The following is a 24,630-nucleotide window of genomic DNA, read 5'->3' as shown; positions in this document are numbered from 1 at the left end:
AATTACTACTGAGAGATAGGTACACGAAGCCTGAGCTATTATTTCATCTCTGGGTGAATATGCTCCAAAACTTTTCTAGATTGGACTGGGAGGCAAAAAAGAGTGCTATCTGGCCTCTGGTCCAGTGGATGGTGGTAAGATGGTTGGAGTAAGTGGGTAGGCTCAAACCTGGTGACCTATTAGACTTATAAGTTACATTTTTCTTCCTTACTACACCAACCCACATTCATAGAGTTACCAGAATATAAAAGACTGGGAAGGCACAGGATGAGAAACCTCACAGGTGATTTTGATTAGCCAGCGTTATCTACCCTGATCTCATGTGAAAATCATTGACCACCTTACTCTGAAATGAACTATTACAGTCCTGGCAGAAAACTTTTGAAGATTCATAATTAATTTTAAAGGTTGGTCAGTTCTTCCAAGCCCCTAAAAGTAAAATTATTATAGATGCACTGCAATATATGAATCCGCATATAAAATTGGGATCTAAATAAAACAGATACCTACACAAGGCTATGATTTGTTTTATAAAAGCCATGCCTGGAAACAGTTAAGGCATTTTAAATACATTAAAGTTGCATTAATCTCTTACTGCCGAAAATGATGTTTTTGCATTCTCTACACTAATTCCTACTTAAAAACTAGTTATCTTCAGAAACATAGCATTGGCTTCTTTTTTTTTTTTTTTTTCTAGTACATCAGGAAACTGCTCAATAAATGTTCTAGCGTACTCAAAAGCACTCTACTTCATTGTCTCAAACAATTAAGGAAAGTAAAGGCCAGATACAGTGGCTCATGCCTGTAATCCCAGCACTTTGGGAGGCCAAGGCAGGAGGATCACCTGAGGTCATGAGTTCGAGACCAGCCTGACCAACATGATGAAACCCCCGTCTCTACTTAAAAAATACAGAATTCACCAGGTGTGGTGACACACACCTATAATCCCAGCTGAGGCAGGAGAATCGCTTCAACTCAGGAGGCAGAGGTTGCAGTGAGCCGAGATCGCACCATTGCACTCCAGCCTGGGCAACAAGAGCAAAACTCTGTCTCAAAACAAAACAACCTAAAGAACAATGAAATTTTTAGAATAATATAACTGAATAACATGTAAGACCAAACTGTTATCTTTTGCATAGTATGAGATGGAGGCAGAAGAAGCAAGGTGCTTAGAAACAAGGAAGAAAAAAACATTAACCTTTGATTAATCAGAACCCAGATAACTAGCCAGAATTAACATAATTGGGGTGTTATTTCAGATAAAAGCATGTATTTTTTGCTTTTGTTTTTAAACATTTTTTATTGATTTGGTAAAGCAACTGAAAAAAATACTTCTCAAGTATGTCCTATAGTCATGGAATAATCAACTAAACCTCAAACAGCCTTCTATAGGCACGGGAGATTTCACATCCAGAGAAATGACTGTAATAGCTGGATTCACTTTCCTCATTAAGACAGGAAAGTAGACAGTTTAGATAGAGTTTTAATGAAAACTCTGATACAAAGCAAAGCTTCTGATTAACTTTCAGTTGACTCCCACGGTGAATTAACATCGATCCCTGAGACCCTTATCTGCGATGAATTACGGTCAGATCAGCACAGCCCACATAAAGGGCCAACACATCATAACCTCTTCATAGTCTTTGTTCCCACTAGAGAGGCTGAAGCTCCTGTCCACACAGATTTGGCCTGGTCATTCCAGGATTGGTCTCAGCCAGTGATAAATGTGATAGCAATCTCCACCCAATCACACCTGAAAGAATTTCGTCCCACCAGATGTTCACATAATCATCCCGGTCCGTTCTTGACTGCTCGTGGTAAAATCCCAAAGCATGCAGGATCTCGTGTTCTATGATGGCCTTATAGTCACAGCCTTGGCCAATGGAAAGGTTCTGTCCCACATGTTGGTCACCAACCTCAGACCAGCACCTTTAAAGAGGAGAAGAGGAAACATTTCTTCTAGAGAATTTTTAAGTGGCTGTCATTCACAGTACCGCAAAACACAAATTAGGAGGGAATTAGGCTTGATTTTAAAAAGAAATTACCAACAGCATTCTCATATGCTAATGGTCCAAAGATAGGGGACGCTTAAAGAAGGAACATTCCCCAGAGGGAATACTATGCAGGCTTTAAAAGTGAAGATATAATACATTATAAAAGTGGCATATACTCAGAAGCAAATCAATCCTATCATAACAATTCATCAAGGTAGAAAGCAATAAAAATTGGCATTCCTCCTCACCTCCACAAACCCACAGGGCACTCCAAAGAATAACACTATTGCCTTTATCTGAAAAATTGTTGTCCAAGGGAAAGCTGTTGTTGATTTAATTTTTTTTCTTTTCTTTCTTTTTTCTTTTTCTTTTACTTTAATTCTTTTTTTGAGATGGTGGTCTCACTTTATCACTCAGGTTGCTGTGCCACAATCACAGCTCACAGCAGCCTCAGCCTCCTCTACTCGGATGATCCTCCCACCTCAGCCTCCCGAGAGGCTGGGACTTGGAACTACAGGCATGTGCCACCACACCCAGCTAATGTTTTTATTGTTTTGTAGAGACAGGGTTTCACCATGTTGCCCAGGCTGGTCTCAAACTCCTGGACTCAAATGATTTGCCCTCCTTGACCTCCCAAAATGCTAGGATTACAGGTGTGAGCCATTGCACCCAGCCCTTTTATACTTTAATAAATTTTCAAATTTCCTATAATGAACAAGCATATATTTTATGACCATAAAAAGAACCTCATTAAAAAGCAAATTAATAAAATCCGTGTCTTTGCAAATAGCAGATCTATAGTGTTATGACATCACAGAGAAGGCTGCCGAACTTATTTCTGAAAGGTAACAGGCAAGGAGGACCCATAACTTCCTTCTGAAATAAATGGGCTCGAGAACCTCTGATAGATTCCCTAAATTCCTTCTGATAGAATGCCTTCCTCTTTCCACACCCCCTCCCAATTATTTTTTCTCTTCTCATAAACCCAATTTTTCACCTCTATTAGCAAACCCAAAGCTTTCCACAAATTGTCTCCTATTGGCTTTAAATTGTCCAATGAAGATCTATATTTTAACCAATGCTGAGCAGAAAAGAAAGATTTCCTGATAGTCATAAATGCAACCAATGGATTGCAAGTTTCATGATGACAGTCACAGCGTGTTACCTGCCATTGTTCTCCCCAAGATTACTGACATAGTATACCTTTAAAGGCTAACATTTGACTTTAACTCAAAGATGAGTCTTAGTTATTTATTTTCTAATAACTTTATTAAGGCATAATTTACATACTATAAAATTCTTTAAGTATACAATTCAATGACTTTTAGTAAATTTACAGTGTTATGCAAATGTAACCATGATCAACTTGCCTCTCTGATAGTGGCATTTTATTACCAAATCAGAGTTTACTCTGCAAAATATTCACAACTCAGAGAAAGCATTTATTATTTATCTTTCTTTTTAAATTCCTCCCCCAACAGAAAGACATAAGTTGCAAAAATACCATACATTCCACCTCACTGAGAACTTTTGACCTTGTCTTTCTGAAAGAGCCCCAATTAGCTCCAACTTCAGGGAACCAGTGCCCGGAAGGGTTTAGTAGCACTTTGGGCCAGTCGCTTCCCAAAATATCTTCCTCTCTTTTTTCCTCTCTTAAATTATTTGTAACAGAGACACTTCCTGGCCATAGGTGATAGGGTTTCCCAGATTCAGCATTTTTACAAAGAATGTCTCTCAAAGCTGACCTACCCCTTAATCAAGTACTTGGGACTCCGTTGAAAACAAAAAAAGAAGCCGGGAGAACTTCACTGGGAAAGGGAGAATTTTGGAAAGTAATTATGTGGATTTTGTTTTATTTTTAAGGAGTTTTCTTTATGAAAAAAAAGATGCAAAAGTGGTAGCTGAAGAATGGAAATAAAATTGTTAAGAAAGTTAATTGTTTCTCTGATGTTTTCAATGAAAAATTAAAAGTTTTAGTACTTTCTTGAAGGTCAGAGATTGCCAAGGGACAAAATGCAGTAGTCAAAAGCAGAGAGCCTCTGAAATGTGTGGTCTTTGCAAGGCCTGAGATATCCTTTAAATGTTTCCCCTTTACGGAAAAATAAACCATCCAACTACTATTGGTTATCTCCATTTATATGACCTGCAAAAACCTCAAGCAATAAAACACATGCCGCAAGATAAGTTTACTCTCCTACCTCATCCCCAAAGTTATTCTTTCAGCAATATTCCCAGCCTCAGCAAACGAAGTTACCACTTGCCAGTCATCCAAATCCAAAATCTCAGAGAGTTTTGACTCCTCTCCCTTCCTAATCCCTCCCACTAACCAATTTGATAAGGTTAGGTTCTGATAAATCTACTTTTTCACATATTTCCGAAATCCATTCCCTCTTCTTTGTATCAACTGCCTCTTCCTTGGTGCAGGTCCCTTCCATTTTTCCCCTGGAAATTTGGAGCATCCGTTAATCGATCTCTTGCCACCAGTCTTGCTCTATTTCAATTATTTAACCACTGTTGATCAAGTAATCTTTCTACAATGGAAAACTAGCATAGAACGAACCTTGCACCAAACAATAGGTCCCTCACACATGGCTCTCCATCACCAGGCTCCTGCTCACCTTCCTGGCTCCTGCTCATTATCTGCCCCTGACATGCAAAACTCCAGGCACACCGAACTTAGGGGGTTCTCCGTGTAACCAGGTTCAGGTTCATGTTTGCTCTCTTCTCACCCTCTCTCTCTTCTTCCCTTTGATCCTCTCCTCCCCTTCCTCTTCCTCCTTCTCCTCCTTCACCCTCTCCCTCTCTCCCTCTTCCTGCCCCTAATTTGTCCTCCCTTCTTCTTTCTAACAGTCATCTCAGCTCTCCCTGATGCTTCATCCCACACTTTCTCAGTGGCCCCACTCCTGCCCTGCTGCAACCCAGGACACTCATTGTCATGTATTAAGACAATGTACTAATTTCTCCACCATCCCCACCTGCCAACTGTAAGCCTACTGAGGGCTAAGACCGTATTGCATATTTTGTTGCACCTACAGTCTAGCATACTTCCTGGAATGTAGTAGGTGTACAGTTTTTTAAAAAATAGAAGAATGAGGCCGGGCACAGTGGCTCATGCCTGTAATGGTGGTTTACGCCTGTAATCCCAGCACTTTGGGAGGCCGAGGTGGGCGGATCACTTGAGGTCAGGAGTTCAAGACCAGCCTGGCCAACATAGTGAAACTCTGTCTCTACTAAAAATACAAAACTTAGCCAAGCATGGTGGCACATGCCTGTAATCCCAGCTACTCAAGAGACTGAGGTGGGAGAATTGCTTGAGCCTGAGAGATGGAGGTTCCAGTGAGCCAAGATCATGCCACTGCACTCCAGCCTGGCTGACAGAGACAAACTCTGTCTCAAAGTAAATAAATAAATAAATAAATAAATAAATAAATAAATAAGCAAGCTCCAAAAATAACTACTCTGGTGAGTTAGGTTTTTAATTTGTATCTAAGTAGTTATCAGTATTTTTCTTTTATTTAACTGCTATTTTTTGCATTTTTTTCCTAAGAGGCTAAATCACGTGCTAACTACCATTTTCATCATACTATCCATCCATGATTATTAAAACCCCATGGTCAGGACTCGAGATTAAGATGGGTGATAGGAGGCAGGACTAGCTTGCAGCTGCCTGGACAGAACAGTGTATGGAGACTCACATCATGAATTTTTGCTCCAAGAACTACCGCAGGAACATACCAGGAAAGCCGAGAGAATCCATAGACCCTCTGAAGGAACTGGATCACAACTGCAGGCTCCCTGAGATGCTGAAAACCTGTGAGTCTGCTTGCTTTCTCAACAGGGAGGCTCGTGGTCTGGGACAAGTTCTCAGCCCTGGTCACCAGCCGCCTGGAAATGGACTCCGTGCTGTTGAAGGGGCACGGTGCAAAAGCCCAGCCTTTAGGGCTGCGGGCTGCATGGGAGCAGGGTGACACCTGTGACTGCAGGCTTTTCCCCACTTCCTTGGCAACCTGTATAACTCAGCAGAGGCAGCCATAATCCCTCCTGGAATATAACTCCACTAGACTGGGAACCACACCCCCATCCCCCACAACAAATAAAGAAAACTATAGACCAATATCCCTTGGTATCCCCCAATATGTTCATACATGCAAAAATCCTCAACAATGTACTGGTGAACTGAATCAAACAGCCTGTCAAAAAGATAATTCAACACGATCAAGTGGGTTTCATACCAGGGATGCAGGGATGGTTTCACATACACAAGTCAATAAATGTGATACCCCACATAAACGGAATTAAAAACAAAATTCACATGATCATCTCAATCGATGCAGAAAAAGCATTTGACGAAGTCCACCATCCCTGTATGATTAAAACCTTCAGCAAAATTGGCACATACCTTAAACTAATAAAAGTCATCTACAACAAACCCACAGTCAACTTTATAGTGAATGACAAAAAGTTGAAAGCATTTCCCCTGAGAACTGGAACAAGACAAAGATGCCCTCTGTCACTACTTCTATTCAACATACTACTTGAAGTCCTAGCCAAAGCAATCAGACAAGAGAAAGAAATAAAGGGCATCCAAATCAGTAAACAGGAAGTCAAATTAGCACTGTTTGCTGATGATACGACTGTATACCTAAAAAAACCCTAAAGTCTCATCCAAAAAGCTCCTAGAACTGCTAAACAAATTCAGTAAAATTTCAGGATACAAAATTAATTTACACAAATCAGTAGGCTGCTAAATACCGACAGTGACCAAGCTGAGAATCAAATCAAGAACTCAACCCCTTTCACAACAGCTGCAAAACATAAAATAAAACACTTAGGAATATACTTAACCAAAGACTGAAAGACCTCTACAAGGAAAACTACAAAACACTGCTGAAATAAATCATAGATGACACAAACGAATGGAAAGCTATCCCATGCTCATGGATGAGTAGAATCAATATTGTGAAAATGACCACAATTGCCAAAAGCAATGTACAAATTCAATACAATTCCCTTCAAAATACCATCATTCTTCACAGATCTAGAAAAACAGTCCTAAAATTCATACGGAACCAAAAAAGAACCCACATAACCCACACAAGACTAAGCAAAAAGAACAAATCTGGAGTCATCACATTACCCAACTTCAAACTATACTATAAGGCCATAGTCATTAAAACAGGAAAGTACTGGTATAAAAATAGACACATAGACCAATGGAACAGAATAGAGAACACAGAAATAAACTCAAATACTTACAGCCAACTGATCTTCAACAAAGCAAACAAAAACATAAAGTGGGGGAACGACATCCTATTCAACAAATGGTGCTGGGATAATTGGCAAGCCACACGTGGAAGAATGAAACTAGATCCTCTTCTCTCACCCTACATAGAAATCAACTCAAGATGGATCAAAGACTTAAATCTAAGACCTGAACCCATAAAGATTCTAGAAGGTAAAATCAGAAAAACACTTCTAGACATTGGCTTAGGCAAAGATTTCATGACTAAGAAGCTAAAAGCAAATGCAACAAAAACAAAGATAAATAAATGGGACTTAATTAAACTCAAAAGTTTCTGCATGGCAAAAGGAATAATCAGCAGAGTTAACAGACAACCCACAGAGTGAGAAGTGGGAGAAAAATCTTCACAATGTATATGTCCAACAAAGGACTAATATCTAGAATCTATAAAGAACCCAAACAAATTAGCAAGAAAAATACAAACAAACAATCCCATCAAAAAGTGGGCTAAGAACATGAATAGACAATTATCAAAAGAAGATATACAAAAGGGCAACAGACACATGAAAAAATGTTCAACATTACTAATTATCAGGGAAATACAAATAAAAACTACAGTGTGATACCACCTCACTCCTATAAGAATGGCCATAATTAAAAAATAAAAAAATAATATAAACTAGTGTGGATGCATGAAAAGGGAACACTTTTACACTGTGGATGGGAATGTGAACTAGTACAATGACTATGGAAAACAGTGTGGAGGTTCCTAAAAGAACTAAAAGTAGATCTACTAAAAGTAGATTATTCGATCCAGCAACCCCACTACTAGGTATCTATCCACCCAGAGAAAAAGAAGTCACTATACGAAAAAGATGCTTGCACACAAATGTTCATAGCAGCACAATTTGCAACTGAAAAAATATGGAACCAGCCCAAATGCCCATCATATATATACGTGTGTGTGTGTGTGTGTGTGTGTGTGTGTATATATATATATATATATATATATATATATATATATATAAATGGATGGAGTTGGAGACCATTATTCTAAGTGAAGTAACTCAGGAATGGAAAAAACAAACATTGTATGTTCTCACTCATATGTGGGAGCTAAGTTATAAGGATGCAAAGGCAAAAGAATGGTACATGGACTTTGGGGACTCAGGGGAAAGGATGGGGTGTGGTGAGGGATAAAAGACTACACTTTGGGTACAGTTCTTGGGTGACGGGTGCACCAAATCTCAGAAATCACTGCTAAAGAACATAGTCATGTCACCAAAAATAAATAAATAAATCACACATGGCCAGGACCAGACAACCACTGCAGGCAAAGCCTGGAGGCAGCAATGGAAACTGCAGTGTGAGGGAGTGAGGAAATACCCCCAAATGGAGCTGAAGACACAAACATACAGCGTCACAACAGATGGCGGCTTTGCTTCCCAATCTATTGGTTGACATAAACACCATTGAAGAAAAACAGCTTCTTCCTTGATACATCATTTAGTTCTTCTTAGAAATAAATAACTATGAAGAGCAAATTTATATCTACAACTTTTCAAAGTCTAGCAACAGAGTACTACAACTTAGAACAGTACTCTTTAAAGGGTCAAGTTTATACTTCAATAAAGCTGACTTTTAAAAAAGTATTCTAATTTAAAACATGACCTAAACCTAAAAATAGTATTGAAATAGATTTCCCTGAAGCCAAGACATATCCAAATAATTCATTCTGCACAGAGTATGCTAAAAATGTTATATAATTTAAAAATTCACAGTGAACAATTTTATTTTCCTTTTAATTTCTTTCCAATTTCCTCTTTTCACATTTGAAAGAGATGTGTCACTTTTTATAAACCAAAGTATGCATGATTTTCACTCTGTAAAATTTCATACCAACCCGTTAAACTGTTGAAATATGATATATGAGCTCTCTCCTTCATAGGGCTTGAAATCCACACAGGACTTGAGGCGGAACATCTCAAAGGCATACAGAATGGCTCCTTTAGCATTCAGCCCTGCAGACATCAGTAAAAATATCAATAAGCGTTAGTTTAAACTTTGGATAATATCTATAACTTATAGTTTAGAGAAAACCATGCTACCACATGAAATCCACAGAGGTGCATGATAGATTTTTTGTTAATAAATAGATTTCCTGGTAACTAAAACTGCAAAATTGGTTATGGACGTGTGCAAAATTAGTTGTGGACATAAACATTAAGTGCATACCTTGAATGCACAATGCAAATATGTCTACAAAATAAGAATACTCACATGTGTATATGGCTAAATAAAATAATAAAATAACTTCAACACTTTCTCCCTTTCCCTTTCCCCCACTGAAGCAGAGATTTAGAGTGCATTGCTTCAGGAGAGTCACATGGCAGAGCAGGAAACAAAAGTGACTTGTGAGTAGCTCTGGCTTTAGTCGACATAGATAAAGTACCTTAGAGAAAGGCAGTGAGATAGTGTTCCTTACCCTAATCTAAAAAGACTTTCTCTCTTTCTGGAGGAGGAAAGCAGAGCTTAGAGAGGTTTGTGGGTTATGAGAGCATAAGAGGCACATACGGTATTTTACCCTGCTTCCCAGCAAGATGTCTGGGAGATGGCAAGACTAGACAGCTAGTACTGCACACAGTCTTAGAAAATATTTCTGTAACCCAAGCTCGGTAACCAAGCAGCAGAAGCCATAGTGGACTTGAAGGGGCAGGAAAAATAGATGCTGACTGGTAACCTGTGGGGACCAATGACCAAAGATCAAATGCCTTTCATTTCACATAGCAGGCATGCACTTTGGCATTGTAAGACAAAGATGGGGTAGAGAAGAAAGATACTCCAGAGGAACTGAGATTATGTTTTACTTTGTGTGTATTTTCCCCCTCCCATCAACTTACTGAAGGCTAGAATCTAAGTTAAAAATTAAGCCAAGCTATATAAAATTAAATTATATTTCTTACACATTTGATTTAGTGCTTTCTCTCAAATAGTTTATAGTTATTGCCCAGGAAATTACATCATATTTTTCTGGCCTTTATTTCATTTGACAAACTATCAAGTTGGAGCTTCCACAGCCTGGATGTCATAATATCATATCAAGATCATTAAAGAAATAGTCATGGGAATAGTCAATAAACTAATTGTAGAAACAACACAGATAACAACAAGAGCACGCATCCATCTGCTGGGAGATTTTCATGCACTTTTGCCTATTCTTATTTAGTTACATCTGTAATATGAAGAGATATACCTAAGATAGCTGTGGTGTCACAACAATGTAAGAAAAAAAGTGATTTTACTGAAGTCAAACTTCCTAGAAGGCTATGTGACTTTTTTATCCTAAATCCAAATGGTGGGATTTCTGAAAGTGGTTAATTTTTAAATCATACCTCTTCTTCCTTCTGCACACCTGAATAAGTTGTAAAGAGGGAACTAAGCAACACTGTAATAATTTTGTAAAAATTGCCTCAACATCACTGGGATAAATGGAAATAGAGCCCATTTGAAGTCTTCCTCTTCTCCATGAAGGCAACCCTGAGTGCCCCTCCTCTGAATGCAGGAGCCACATTTGGTCTTCCTTCCTTCCTTCCTTCCTTCCTTCCTTCCTTCCTTCCTTCCTTCCTTCCTTCCTTCCTTCCTCCCTCCCTCCCTCCCTCCCTCCCTCCCTTCCTTCCTCCCTCCCTCTCTCCTTCCTTTCTTTCTTTCTCTCTCTCTCTCTTTCTTCTCTCTTTTTTGGAGATGTGGGTCTCAGTTGCTCAGGTTGGTCTTGAACTCCTGGGCTCAAGTGATCTTCCTGCCTCGGCCTCCCAGAGTGCTGAGATCACAGGTGGCCAAAACTTGATTTTCATGAGTCACCTTTATGTAGGTGTTTTGCTACACTTAAGACCCTGTTAGCTCCTTAAGAGAATGGGGTATACTTTTTGTCTCATTGTAACCCTTCTTCCTAGCCGACTGCCCTGGCGTAGTAAGTTGTATATAGTTCTGTGTCAAACAACAAGTTAGTTTTGAAAACCACTAGCATTCCTTTAACCCTGGATCAAATAATATGAGAAGAGTTAACTTTATTTATTCTAGGTACTTTTCTTTTGAGAAGAGTTAACTTCAGATACCAATGGCTGTGTGTATTAGAAGACAAGCATAAGAAGGCTACCTAGATTCAGTTTAGGAATCCTTTGAGAGAATCTCTGGTGCTCATAACGGTCAAGGAGCTTGAATCTAATTAATCCTCCCACAGATAACAGTTGTAAATTTGAAAAAATGAGAAAATAAACTCTTTAAATATGCTGGAAAATAGCTAAAACAGGTGGAAAATGGAGGACTTTTTTCTTAAAAAACGGAAAATTTCACTGGGTAAGATTCACATTTATACAGCTTTTTGCATGAGGGCACGCCCTAATTTCTTCAGTGTGAGAAAGAGAGAACTCAGGCATAAATCTACAGTTGTATTTTCTTAACATACCACAGGGACAGGTTTGGGGCTGAGTTTTAACCTGAGTGTCTGAAAATCAAGGGAGGAAGTCCTGGAAAGGAAAGTCATGGTTGACAAGGAGGACATTCATCCCAAAGTTTGTGGATAAGTGCCCCTTCAATCCTTGTCTAACTCATGAACTTAGAATAAATGGGAGAAGGCTCCAAGGCCCTTAGTGGGAAGTAGCCATTGGAAGACTGAGCAACCTGAACAGATACATCAGTTGCTGCCCACTGCAGTGGAGGGACAATCTGGAGTTTGAGTCATGCAAAGTTACAGGGGCTGGGGAAACTCTGGCATTCCATTGAAACCCCAGAAGGACCGTGACTTAACAGTAAAGACTATGTTCCAGCACTAAGAGATTTGCCTTGAACCAAGGACAAAACCACACAAAGCCTCCACAAATTCCAGATGATCATGCAGTAATTTAACTGCTCTAACAAAAAGTAACACAATTCAGAGAAGAATGAGAATATGCATAATCACTACAATGTAATATAATGCCTAATATATAATCAAAAACTATGAGACCTGTGAAGAAACAGGAAACTGTTATCCATAGATAATATTAAAAGCAGTAACTAGAGAAACAGACCCCAAGATGACTAAAATGTTAGAATTAGCAGATAAACACTTTAAATCTCTATTATATACTTGTTAAAGAATTTAATGGAAAAAAAAGATGAACACGCAAATAATCTCAGCAGACAAATGGGAATTATATAAAAGAACCCAGTGAAAATTCTATCAGTATTATATCCAAAATAAAAAATTCACTGGATAATTTTAAAAGTTGACTGGCGATGATAAAAGAGACAGAGAGAAAAATGTTCAGAAAAATGAATACAGCTTTAGTGACCAATGCAAAAAATACCACCCAGTCTAAGATATGTGCAGTTAGAGTCTCTGATGGATAGGTGACACACAGAAAAATATCTGAGCAAATAACAGCCTAATATTTTTCAGATTTGGTTATTTAAAAATCACCTAAAAGATATAAGAAACTTGGTGAGCCCAAGCAAGATGAATAAAAATAAAATCAACATAAGCATATCATAATCAAACTGTTATAAAAACAAAAATAAAGAGGACATATGAAAGGAACTAGAGAAAAAAGACGTTATATACAGGAGAACAACAATATGAAAGATGGATTATTTCTTATCAGACACTGGAGACAAGAAACAGTGTATCTGGAGCAAAATATTTGCAAAATATATATCTGACAAAAGACATATCTAAAATATATAAAGAACACTTACAACTCAATACTAAATAACAAATAATCCAATTTTTAAAATGGGTTAACAGAGAAGATATTTTACAAGGGAAGATATACAAATGACCAACAACAAACTTTAAAGGAGACCAACATTACTAGTCATCAGGGAAATAGAAATCAATAAATTAATAAGATAGCACTACATGCCCAAAAGAATGGCTAAAATTTAAAAAATTGACAACACCAGATGTTAGCAAAGACATGGTGTAAATGAAACTCAAATACATTGATTGTGGTTGTGTAAAATGGTACCAGCACATTGAAAGAGGTCTAACACTAAACCTACACCTATACTATAACCCAGCAATTTTATTTGTATTTACACCAGAGATATGAAAATATATTTTAAAAAAGAATATGTGCAAGACTGTTCATAATAGCTTTATTCATAATAGCCAAAACATAGATTCAATCCAAGAGAATGGTAAAACACGCTGTGACATACTCAATTCAATGAAATGACACTCAGTAACAAAAAAAGAACAAATTACTGGTAAACACAGCAACCCAATAACACTTTACTGAGTAAAAAGAAGCCTTAATCAAGAGTATATAACATATGATTCCATTTATATGAAATTCTAGAAGAGGTTAAATTCACCTATGAAGAAAAAAGAAAAAATAAGACAGTGGTTTGTTTTGTTTTGTTTTTTTCTGGAAAAGTGAGAATAACTTGAAAGGGCCATAAAAGAACTTTCTGGAATGATAAAAATGTTTCATCTCTTCATAGGAAGTTAGGTTTCGGAGGTATATATATTATAAACATGTTCCATCTCTTGATAGGAATGTGGATTACATAGGTGCATAAATCTTTAAGAACTCATTGAAATGTACATCTAAGGCCCATATACTTTATCCTATATATATTTTATGGTAAAGGGAACTATACACAAATATTGAACTGTAGTTAGTTACATGTATACTGAAGTGACTGGGGTAAAGTCTACTAGTGTCTGAAAGCAATTTTGAAATGCATCAAAATTACAATAGATTCATAGAGTGATATTAGGATGGATAGATGAGATAAAGCAAATAAAACTGTTAATTGTCATCTAGGTTGTGAGTATGTGAGTGTTCGCTGCACAATGCTTTTAAGTTTTTGATTATTTAAAAGTTTTTATAATCAAATGTTGGAAAACAAAAAGACAATGCATTAAAATTTAAAAATGTTAAAATAATAATTTTAACACTACTCTGAACTCAAATTCTATTTCCAGTTAAAATATTCTCAAAATGGAGGCAAAATAAAGATCATTTTCAGGTAAAAGAGAAACCAGAATTTGTTATCAACAGATCTGCTTTATAAGAAATGCTAAAGGAAGTTCTTCAAACTGAAGAGAAATGATACTAGATAAGAACTCAAATTTACAGGAGCAATGAAGAGCACCAGAAATTGCAAATATAAAATAAAATATAAAGACTGTCTTGTTTTTCATTAATTACTTTAAAAGACAACTGCTTAAATAAAAAATCCTAACACTATAGTGTGAGACTCATGAAGCATAAGATGGAAAATACTAAACAATAAAGGGCAGGGGTATAAATGGAATTATAACATTGCAAAATGCTTGCATAGTAGTAAGGCTAAGGACAATATTTTTAAAAATTTAAACACACTTTTATCCCATCCATGAATGAAAATATTCACAAGATAAATTATGAAGTATCCATTAATACACTAAACTTTAATAAGCATACACCATATCAAAATTTGAAGAAAGCAGTAAAGCAGTGCTTTAAATAAAATTTATAGCGTTAGTAGCCATGTTGTAGAATATATTACATCAGAAAAAATGAAGATTTAAAATAAGTGATATGAATTTTCACCTTAAGAACATAGAAAAAGAGCAAATTAAACCTGAAATAAGTAGGAGAAAGGAAATAATAAAGATAACAGAAAGCAACTAAATAGAAAGCAGAGAAGCAAGAGAAAATTAACAAATCAAAAGTTGGTTCTATAAAAATATTAATAAAATCAATAAGCCCCTAGCAGGACATGTCAAGAGAAAAAGAGGAAAAGCACAAATTGCCGATATCAAGAATGAAATAGGAATATTACTAAAGATTCTACAGACATTATAAAGATAATGAGATATTATGCCAACATTTTGACAACTTAGTTGAAATAGTTGTTAAATTTTGTCAAATGCTTTTTCTGCATCTATTAAGATAATCTAAATTTTTTATTACTGAAAAACATAATTTAATAAAAGCAGCATAATAGAAAATAAGAATAATTGTATAATTATTAAATAAATTGAATTCATTATAAAAATACTATCCCACAAAGAAAATTCCATTACTTGGTTGTTTTATTGGTGAATTTTACCAACATCTAAGAAAGAAAAAATTTTAATCATACACAAACTTATTCAAAAGATAAAAGAAGAGGAAACATTTTCAAGATGGTTTTGAGATCTACATAGCTTTATTACTAAAGCCTAATAAAGATATTACAAAAAAGTAAATTAGAAACCTATACTTTTTATGAATATAAACACAAAAATCTATAACAAAATATTACCAAATGGGATCCAGCAAAATATGAAAAGGATAATACATCATAACCAAGTAGAGCTCATCTGAGAAATGCAAAGTTGGTTTAGCATTCAAATTTGATGTTATTTACCATATTACACGATAAGGAATAAAAAGTATAGTTATCTAAATTGTCGCAGGAAAAACATTTGATACACTGTAACAGCTATTCATGATGAAAATATGCCATCTGACAAAGGGCATCTGTGGAAAACATTCATGTCCCACATGAATGAAGTATTGAATACTACCACTAAAACAAGCCAATGAAGCAAAGATGTCCACTCTTACCACTTCTATTCAACATGGTAATGAAGGTCCTAGCCAGAACAATAAGACAAGAAAAAGCAATACATGGTGTAAAACTTGGAAAGGAACCAGTAACACTGTCTATACTGATAGGCAAGAATAATTTTTATTAAAAGTCCTAAAAAAAAAAAACTACAAATCAACAATTAAAGTTAATGAGTAAATTTAGCAAGGTAACAGGATACAAAATCAATATATAAAACTCCACTGTATTTTTATGTATTAGCAGAAAACATTAAGTGGTAAAATTTTTTGTTTAATTTCATTTTAATAGCATCAAAAATATAAAATGCTTAGAAATGAATTTACCAAAGACACACAAGATCTCTACACTGAAATTTATAAAACGTGGATTAGAAAAATTAAAGAAGACTGAAATAAATGGATAGATGTACCATGTTTATAGATTATAGGACTCAATATTTTTAAGATGTTAGTTTTATACAGATTTATGTACAGAATAAACACATTCCTATCAAAATCCCAGCAGGCTTTTTGGAGAAACTGATTATAAAATATATATGAAAATGCAAAAGATCTGGAGTAGGCTAAACTGTCTTGAAATTGGAGAGCAAAGCTGGAGCACTCAATTCAAGGTTAACTATAAAGCTAGAGAAATCAACATAGTGATTTTTGACATGATGATGGACAAGTAGAATAAGAGAACAAAATAGAGATACCAGATCAAGAGATAAGGAGTCTTGGAAAACTTGGCAAACAAGACTCTTGCAAAGAGTACTCAATGAGGAAAGCAAAGTTTTATAGCAAATATTGCTGGAACAACTGGGCTAATAAATACCAATCAATCACTCTCAATCTCTTCATCCTGTTGTACATAAAATTAGTTTGCAATCAATTATAGACAAAAATTGAAACCACACAACTTCAAAAAATATTGGAATATATCTTTGTGACTTGGTTTAAGCACAGATTTCTTAGAATATAAAAACACAAACCATAAGTTAAAAAATTGATAAATCACACTTTATCGGCATTTAAAGCTTTTGCATTTCAAAATTCACTGCTTGAAAAACAAAAACAAATAGGTAAGTAACAGACTAACAGAAAATATTTATAATACATCTATCTGACAAAGGGCTTTAGCCATAATATATAAAATCCTACAAATAATAAAAAGACAAACAATATAATTTTTAAAACTTATGAAGGAGTTGGACAGATCTTCATAAAAGAAGATACAAAAATAGCCAGTGGCATACTGAAATGATAGCCAGTAGCATACTGAAATGAGCTCATTTATCTGTAAATCAGCTGTAAATCAGGAAAAACTAATCCACGGGGAAAAATCAGAATGGTAGTTGTCTCTTAGGGAGTGGGGATAGGAACTGCCTAGAAATGAACTTCATGGAATGAGGGAAGTGTGCATTATATAGGCATATGTGTTTGTCAAAAGCCTTGTATACTGATTTGTGTATTTCACTGTATGTAAATTTAACTTGAATAAAACAATTCTATGCAAATATTGAACTCTAGTTAGAAAGTTTGCTTTCACAGTAGTCTGGGTCTGGGCATCTGAACTTTAACACTAAAGGTGACCTACACATGGTGTTGCTTGAGAAATACTGCTGTATCCTTACTACCTTTATCTTATGTCAGGTCACTTGTCTCGAATCACTCTCAAATATAATTTCTTACCTACCTTGCAGCTAGAGAGACCATATCACTTAAGCTGTGGTCTGCGTGGGGACCAATAACATCAGCATCACTGGAGGACCACTGGACATGCAACATCTCACGCACCAACCCTGACCTACTCTGTAGGTTAACAAGCTCCTCATACGAATCCTATGCACATTACAGTCTGAGAAGCACTGCCTTACACCTCACAGAGGCAATGGTGAAGGTTACATAAAATATTAGATGAAGGCACAGTGCCTGGCACATAATAGGGTGGTGGAGATGTGACAACCAGGATAAAAGAACCTGTAATGGGAAAGAACCCCTTTTAAAGTTGGTGTTTCTTAAATCATGTTCCATTAAGTATTGGTGTTCCATGAATTTGCAAGGCAAACACTGGAGAAAATAACTCAATTTTCCAAGTGTTAGTGAGAACAACAACATTTGTTTATATCTAGCTGTTCTCCATAAAAAGGGATTCGAGGCAGCACTGATAAAGAGGATGGAAAATACTGAAACATAATCTACATCTCCTGAGACTATAAGCAGCCTAGCAGCCCAACAAGATGAAGCAACCTTGTCCTGGCTTTCCCTCTTCACTCTAATCTTGCCCATCTGTCTAAGCAGGTGGGGCCTTGTAGGCATTGAGTCATCATGGCTGCTCAGCTGTCAGTCAACTGCTTGAGGGTGCCTACATGGGGCTTCTAATATTTATTTCTACCGGCTGTTAGTTCTATACACAATCTTAGCTGAAAGGCAGAGAAGTGATTCTACTAGTCATTATTTCTAACAATGAGTAAAATGTAACATATTCAGATCTTTTTCTCAAGAGAGAAAAGAGTAGACATTAATAACACCAAGAAAAAAGGATTGTGAACATGTGAAACATGGACTTTTCTATTTCTCAAAGTGTGGCATGTTTCTCTTGTAACAAAAAGAGAAGAAATCCATATGCTGAAAATAGGATCCTCACACTACATTTAGATTCACCTAAACAAAGTGCAAACTTTGCCTTGCTCTGATGCAAACTATATTTCATTGGGTTTTTGCTCTTTTACGTTGCTCCTGGTTATACTAATAGTTTAATGTGTGTTGCATTTTAAAAGTTATTCTTGGATACTGTGTATCTCAGACTGGTTAAGCAGCACTGGTTTTGATGTAATGTCATGTCTTTCTCCCCATGAGATAAAGATTCACCAGGACTTGAAAACCCTCTTAGACCCTGGTGGTTACTCCCAATATGAAGCCCATGATCAGGCTGAGAGGGGAGAGAGAGTTAAACCGAAAACTCCTAATTAAGAGCAATTAATATTACCCAAATTATCAGCCAAGATGTAAGGAATGGGGAACTTCCACCTGGTGTTTGGGTCTCTCAGGCCATTTCTGGAGTTCTGTGAAAACAAAGGTAAAGGTGAGTGGGAAGCCTAGTCCTCAAGGTCACCTTGACCTCCTCCTTCAATAAACTCTCACACAGCAAACAGTCTATCACACAATTCAAACGGTTTAGTGGCAATTTCTCTTCCGATTATGAAAGCAATAGAAGTCCCTTGAGAGATAATTAGGAAAAATCAGAGAAATTATTAAGAACAAAATAAAGGGGGCCTGCAATCCCAGGAAAATTGGATAGATAAGCCATCTAATTATTTTAGACTCTTTTGTGCTGTTTACTTATTTTCCCTCTGTTTTCGTCCTTACCGGCTATAGTGGAACTCCTCACTGGAACAGATTATAGATGAGATTTCTGTTATCTCCTTCACAGTGCCCATCCCAGGGCTGGCGACAGAGCAGAGACTGACACCCAATGGTACTGTCTGTCCTGAGGAACTTACTGCATCTTTGACAGGTACTCACCTGCAAGAGGATGTCCCCTTGAAAGAGGTCCAAGCCTGCAGCTGGAAATGGAATTTTTTTTAAAAAAAGAATATTTGAGTGAACATTATTAAAAGGCATCTTCCATAATAAAATTAATCTTTGCCATTATAAATCTTTGAATATTAGTCTTTACGTGGCAAAACTTTTCGAAACAATGCAAAAATTCCAGTTGAGCAAATGTGAATGGCCAATGAGTATCACATATTGTCATAGCCTCTGTTTTCAATTTTGAAACAATAAATCTTGTCTAAGAATCTTAAAAGTAAGAGATAAGTTAGAAGGGATTTTATTGATCACTGACTATAAAAAAGGGATTTGAGGCAGCACTGATAAGGAGGATGAAAAATATTGAGAGAATGGCTGGGGGTGGTGGCTCATGCCTGTAATCCCAGCACTTTGGGAGGCCAAGGTGGGCGGATCACCCGAAGTCAGGAGTTTGAGACCAGCCTGGCCAATGTGGTGAAACCCCTTCTCTACTAAAAGTACAAAAATTAGCTGAGCTTGGTGGTGCACACCTGTAGTCCCAGCTACTGAGGACGCTAAGGCAGGAGAATTGCTCAAACCTAGGAGGTGGAGGTTGCAGTGAGCCATGATCGCGCCACTGCACTCCAGCCTGGATGACACAGCCAGACTCCATCCCAAAAAAGAAAAGAAAAATATTGAGAGAAATGGAGAAAAAAATAGAGTCCAGCGACATGAAGTGATGTACTACGTAATCCAGGGGCCAAGAGAGCATCAAAACTCCGGCCTTCCCATTCAGGGCTCTTTCTGCCCCCGTACCATTCTGCCTCTTGTCCCAGGGTAGATGAATGTATTCTGCTCTTCCCCATGAAAACACGATGATACCCTCCAAAACCAAGCTCAAGGTGCTGCCCACGTCATAAGGAAGACCAGAGGATTGTGGACAGATCCATTCAAAACCATACCTCCAAACATCTGTTCTCAGGTGCTTAGCAGAATACATTCTCCCACTGCTGGTATTGCTTAATCCTGGCCTCATCCTGTTTCAGTATGCAAGATTCTTAAAAGGGAAGATCTTTGTGGGAAAATTTCTCAAGCATTAAAAGAGCATCACTTATCATAACTCTCATGTGACAAGCAACATTTTCTGTAAAATGCAACGACTTCAGACAGAATCACTGGATTGTACTTCATTCTGAGGACAGCCCTGATTTACAGGCCGGGAAACCAAAGCAGAGATTAATTACCACAGTCTCACGAGCCAACAGAGGCCCCATTTGGCAAAGCCCATGGTTCATTCAGGAACCAGCTCCATTTAGGCATAGGACACCAAGGAGGTGTTACGTATTAGCAGGCATCATGATTTCACTTGCCAGTGACTAACTAGGGCTATCCCTGCATCATTCCCTTCCTCATGCACACATTTGCTAGATTGCTTAACCTCCTTAGCCCTGACCTATTCCTATGCTAGCAGTGCAATTAAACAACCACAAACAGTAATGACATCACTGTACCACTGTCAGTAGGACCCAGATTTGAATAATCTTTTAAATAAAGGGACTTTGTTCTGGTCCATCTATTCTTTCATTGAGAATAGTTCTACTATTTGTTTGTCCTGAGCAAAAATCTGTATTTCCTGACACCTGGCCTGGATTATAATGGAATTGAGGGAGCTCTTCCAAAGTGAAGTGAACGAGCCCACTCAGACTTTGGCCCCAGTGGTCAGACAGAATGGATGGGGTCATGGGGGGCAGGGAGAACTTCCCAAGGAAGTGCACATCCAGTGAAAGCAAGCCTCAATCTATTCATTACCCAATTTGTTCATGTGGTGCGCACTTATTAAATGCCTAATGTGTCTGAAGCATTTTTCTAGATGCTGGGACATAGCAGAGAATAAAACAAAGTCCTTAAGGAGATGACACTCTTGATTGGGGGAAGAGGGAGACATACAAATAAACAAATAACTGTAAAGTATGACAAATGGTGGAAAGTACAATAAAAAAGAAACAAACGAAAGGTAAGGTGGGAAAGAGTGCTGAGGTGAGATAGGTTAGCTATTTTATTAAAGAGTGGTCAGGGAGGGCCCCCCAGAGGAAGTGGCATTTTAGCAGAAATATGATAGAGTAAGGGAATGAAGGAAATGTGGTGGAGGTAAAGGCAACACCAGATAGAAAGGTCCTGTGGCAGGAAAGCCTTGATGTCTTAGGGCAGTGGTCCTAAACTTGAGCATCAGAGTCCCCTGGAAGGCTTGGTCAACACAGGTTGATGAGCCCCCACCCTTGGATTTCTGGTTCATTAAGTCTGGGGTGAGGCCTAAGAATGTTAATTCCTGAGAAGTTTACTGATGCTGCTGGCTGGGGGACAACACATTGAAAATCACTTCCTTAGAGGAGTAGCTGTGCAGTCAGGGTGGCTGGAGAGCTCAAGTGGGAAGAGGAAGAGTAGTCACAAATCCTGTTTCAGCAGATCGACTCACACTCTAATGTGCATAGAAACCACTTGGGTCTGTCAAATTGGAGATGCTAATTCGGTAGGTCTGGGGTGGATCCTCAAATGCGGCCTTTCCAAGAGAAAGCTCTTGAGTGACACAAGTCATTTTGGCCTGTGGAACACACTTTGGGAATCAAGGCTCTAAGGCCTTTACTTTGTGTTGGAGGAGAAGTCATTAGAAGGTTGGAGCAGAGAAATGACATGATCTGAAGGATAATAAAGGAAGAGTTCTATGTTGTGCAGAATAGTCTGTAGGGACCAAAGGCAGAAAGGAAGCACAGTTATAAGGACCAGTTCGGATATGAGGTGGCTGACCAAGGTGGGGACAGTAAAAGTGCTGAAAAGTCTCAACTGTGGTATGATTTGAAAGTAGATCTAGGCCGGGCACGGTGGCTCATGCCTGTAATTCCAGCACTTTGGGAGGATGAGGTGGGCAGATCACAAGGTCATGAGTTCAAGACCAGCCTGACCAACATAGAAACCCTGTCTCTACCAAAAATACAACAACTAGCCTTGCATGGTGGTGGACACCTGTAATTCCAGCTGCTTGGGAGGCTGAGGCGAGAGAATCACTTGAACCCGGGAGGTGGAGGTTGCAGTGTGCTGAGATTGTGCCACTGCACTCCAGCCTAGGTAACAGAGCAAGACTCCATATCTCGGGAAAAAAGAAAGAAAGAAGAGAAGAGAAGAGAAGAGAAGAGAAGAGAAGAGAAGAGAAGAGAAGAGAAGAGAAGAGAAGAGAAGAGAAGGAAGGAAGGAAGGAAGGAAGGAAGGAAGGAAGGAAGGATCAAGTAGATCTAATAGCATCTGCTGACAGATTTTGCATAAGGTATGACAGAAAGACAAGAGTTAGGGGCAACTCTAAGATTCTGAGCCTAAAATCTAGAAGGAGTGAGTTACATTTACTGAAATGAAAAGGACTGAGAGGAGCAGGTCTTGGGGTGGAGGATAAGAAATGTTAAGTCAGCCTTGTGAGGCAAAAAGAAGATGGTGAAAGGTGGCAATTTTCTCTATATGATTTTCACCATCAATTTACAGGGTTAGAATCTGGCCATATGGCTAACCCAATCAATCCTGGTGGTTTGGTTGAAATGGCCTAAAAAAAAGATTACATGGTAATGAGATTTCTTCACTGGGGTCAAAGTTCAGAGGTGGTGGTAGGCCTGAAGAGTACAAAATGGCAAAGAGGTAAAGAATTAATTTTTATTAGATAGATAAGGATGAGATTAGAAAAACTCTAAAAATTCAAATCCCAGCCCTGTTGTAAAATAACATCAGATTCTCTGAACTGTTTACACAATGTCTGACTCTAAAAAGAGATATTTTAGTGCCTGGCTCTGAAGTCTTGGGACTCATTCATGCATTCACCCATTTACCTTCCTAAACTATTTCTGCTCTGCCTATGCAGCCATTCTCCAGCTATTCCAATTAAATATCAACTAACTGGCTTCTCTGTGAGTGAGAGAACGCCAGAAAAATTGACCCATAGGTATAGGTATTTTCATTTTGTAGTCTTCAGATAGCACTGAGCTATTAAGGTACAGGCTGCAAGATCTGGAAGTGAGCCCCGTCACTGCTACCTATGATCCTGAGCAGGTCACTCTAACCATGAGAAGCCACTTGCTCCTCCCCCCAAAAAATGAAAACAGCACTTACTCCACAACAAGACTGGACAAATAAAAATATCATGGCCAGTGGAGGGGTTGGGTTTTGTTTCCCCACTAAATATAACCAGAGGCTTATTCTTATATTTTTCTTTAACTATCAGAATAATTATCTATTTGCTTTCCTTTTCTTCCAAATACAAATTGGAAAAATAAATTTTTTATAAAGAGAAACGTGTTATGTATCTAGATCCATTGAGGACTCCCTAGCTCTCCTAGAATGTCTGGTCTAATTGTCTTCTCTTTCCACATTTTTATCTTTCAGAAAATGCAATTTCTCACAAAGCATCAATAAATATTTCTCCCCCAAAGAATCACAATACAGTATTATGAAGGAAAGTGCTTTTCAGTAATCCCATCACTGGGTTTTAAGTAATTTAAATACTTTAGTATGCAAAAATTGACCTCACCTAAATTGATTTCTGAAATATCCTTCTGTTCACCAAAGTCTGCATCATGTACTGTTAAAAGTGAGGGAAAAAAAATATTATTAGCCTTGCTGAACGAAAAAAGTTCAAAAACACTCTCTGTGCATTTGAACTAATTCTTACCATTTTCTTTAGGAAGATAGTTAATCTGAAAAAAAAATAAATATACAGAAAATGGATAACGTATACTAGAATTAATATTTCTAAATATCCAAAAAGCAGGACCTACTTACCGATACAGCTGCTATGTGGGCAAAAAACAAGGTAAAGGAGAGAATGCATGTGGATCTAGTCCAAGCCATTGCTGCGAGTGAGCTGATTTTAGCAGACACCTTGTCATAAATACCTTTTAGACTTTACCCTGACGGTTGTATTAGAAACTTTGACCCTTCCATATGTACCGTAGTGCTAAAAAAGGTAGTCAAAGATAACAGCATTGACTCTTTCGAGGACAGACACTAAGTTTACCTTAAATGCTTAAGCTTCAGAGACTGGGGAGAAGTTTGAAAAACTAATACTGAAATGAGCATATAAGAAGTAATAACATTCCTATAGGGCAGCAATAGCGATTCATATAATATAACAGAAGATCCTCTTAACAATAAAAACAAAAATAAAAATTTATTATTAAGTATTTAATTCAAATAAAATATAAATTCAAATTTTATGGAAATGTTATAAAGCAATTATTGAAGGACATAAAAAATCCTGACTCTCTCTATATATATACATATATATGAA

General features: G+C 37.5%; 1 protein-coding gene across 1 annotated transcript in view; it reads right to left on the bottom strand.

Annotated features, from left to right (window-relative positions):
• Nucleotides 1–24,217, bottom strand: part of MEP1A (meprin A subunit alpha) — a 43,177-nt gene extending 18,960 nt beyond the window's left edge. Inside the window, exons 1-7 of the mRNA XM_050787480.1 lie at nucleotides 24,123–24,217; nucleotides 24,013–24,037; nucleotides 23,872–23,922; nucleotides 19,326–19,366; nucleotides 18,790–18,865; nucleotides 9,140–9,257; nucleotides 1,754–1,929 (exon numbers count right to left, since the gene is read on the bottom strand). Of these exons, the coding sequence (XP_050643437.1) occupies nucleotides 1,754–1,929; nucleotides 9,140–9,257; nucleotides 18,790–18,865; nucleotides 19,326–19,366; nucleotides 23,872–23,922; nucleotides 24,013–24,037; nucleotides 24,123–24,191 (556 nt within the window). The 5' untranslated portion in view covers nucleotides 24,192–24,217. The remainder of the gene's footprint in view (nucleotides 1–1,753; nucleotides 1,930–9,139; nucleotides 9,258–18,789; nucleotides 18,866–19,325; nucleotides 19,367–23,871; nucleotides 23,923–24,012; nucleotides 24,038–24,122) is intronic.
• Nucleotides 24,218–24,630: the final 413 nt, after the last annotated feature.

Source organism: Macaca thibetana, chromosome 4 (assembly GCF_024542745.1).
Source record: "Macaca thibetana thibetana isolate TM-01 chromosome 4, ASM2454274v1, whole genome shotgun sequence".
NCBI lineage: Eukaryota > Metazoa > Chordata > Mammalia > Primates > Cercopithecidae > Macaca > Macaca thibetana.
Note: the sequence above shows the minus strand (reverse complement) of the source record. Positions and strands in the feature narration are given on the sequence as shown.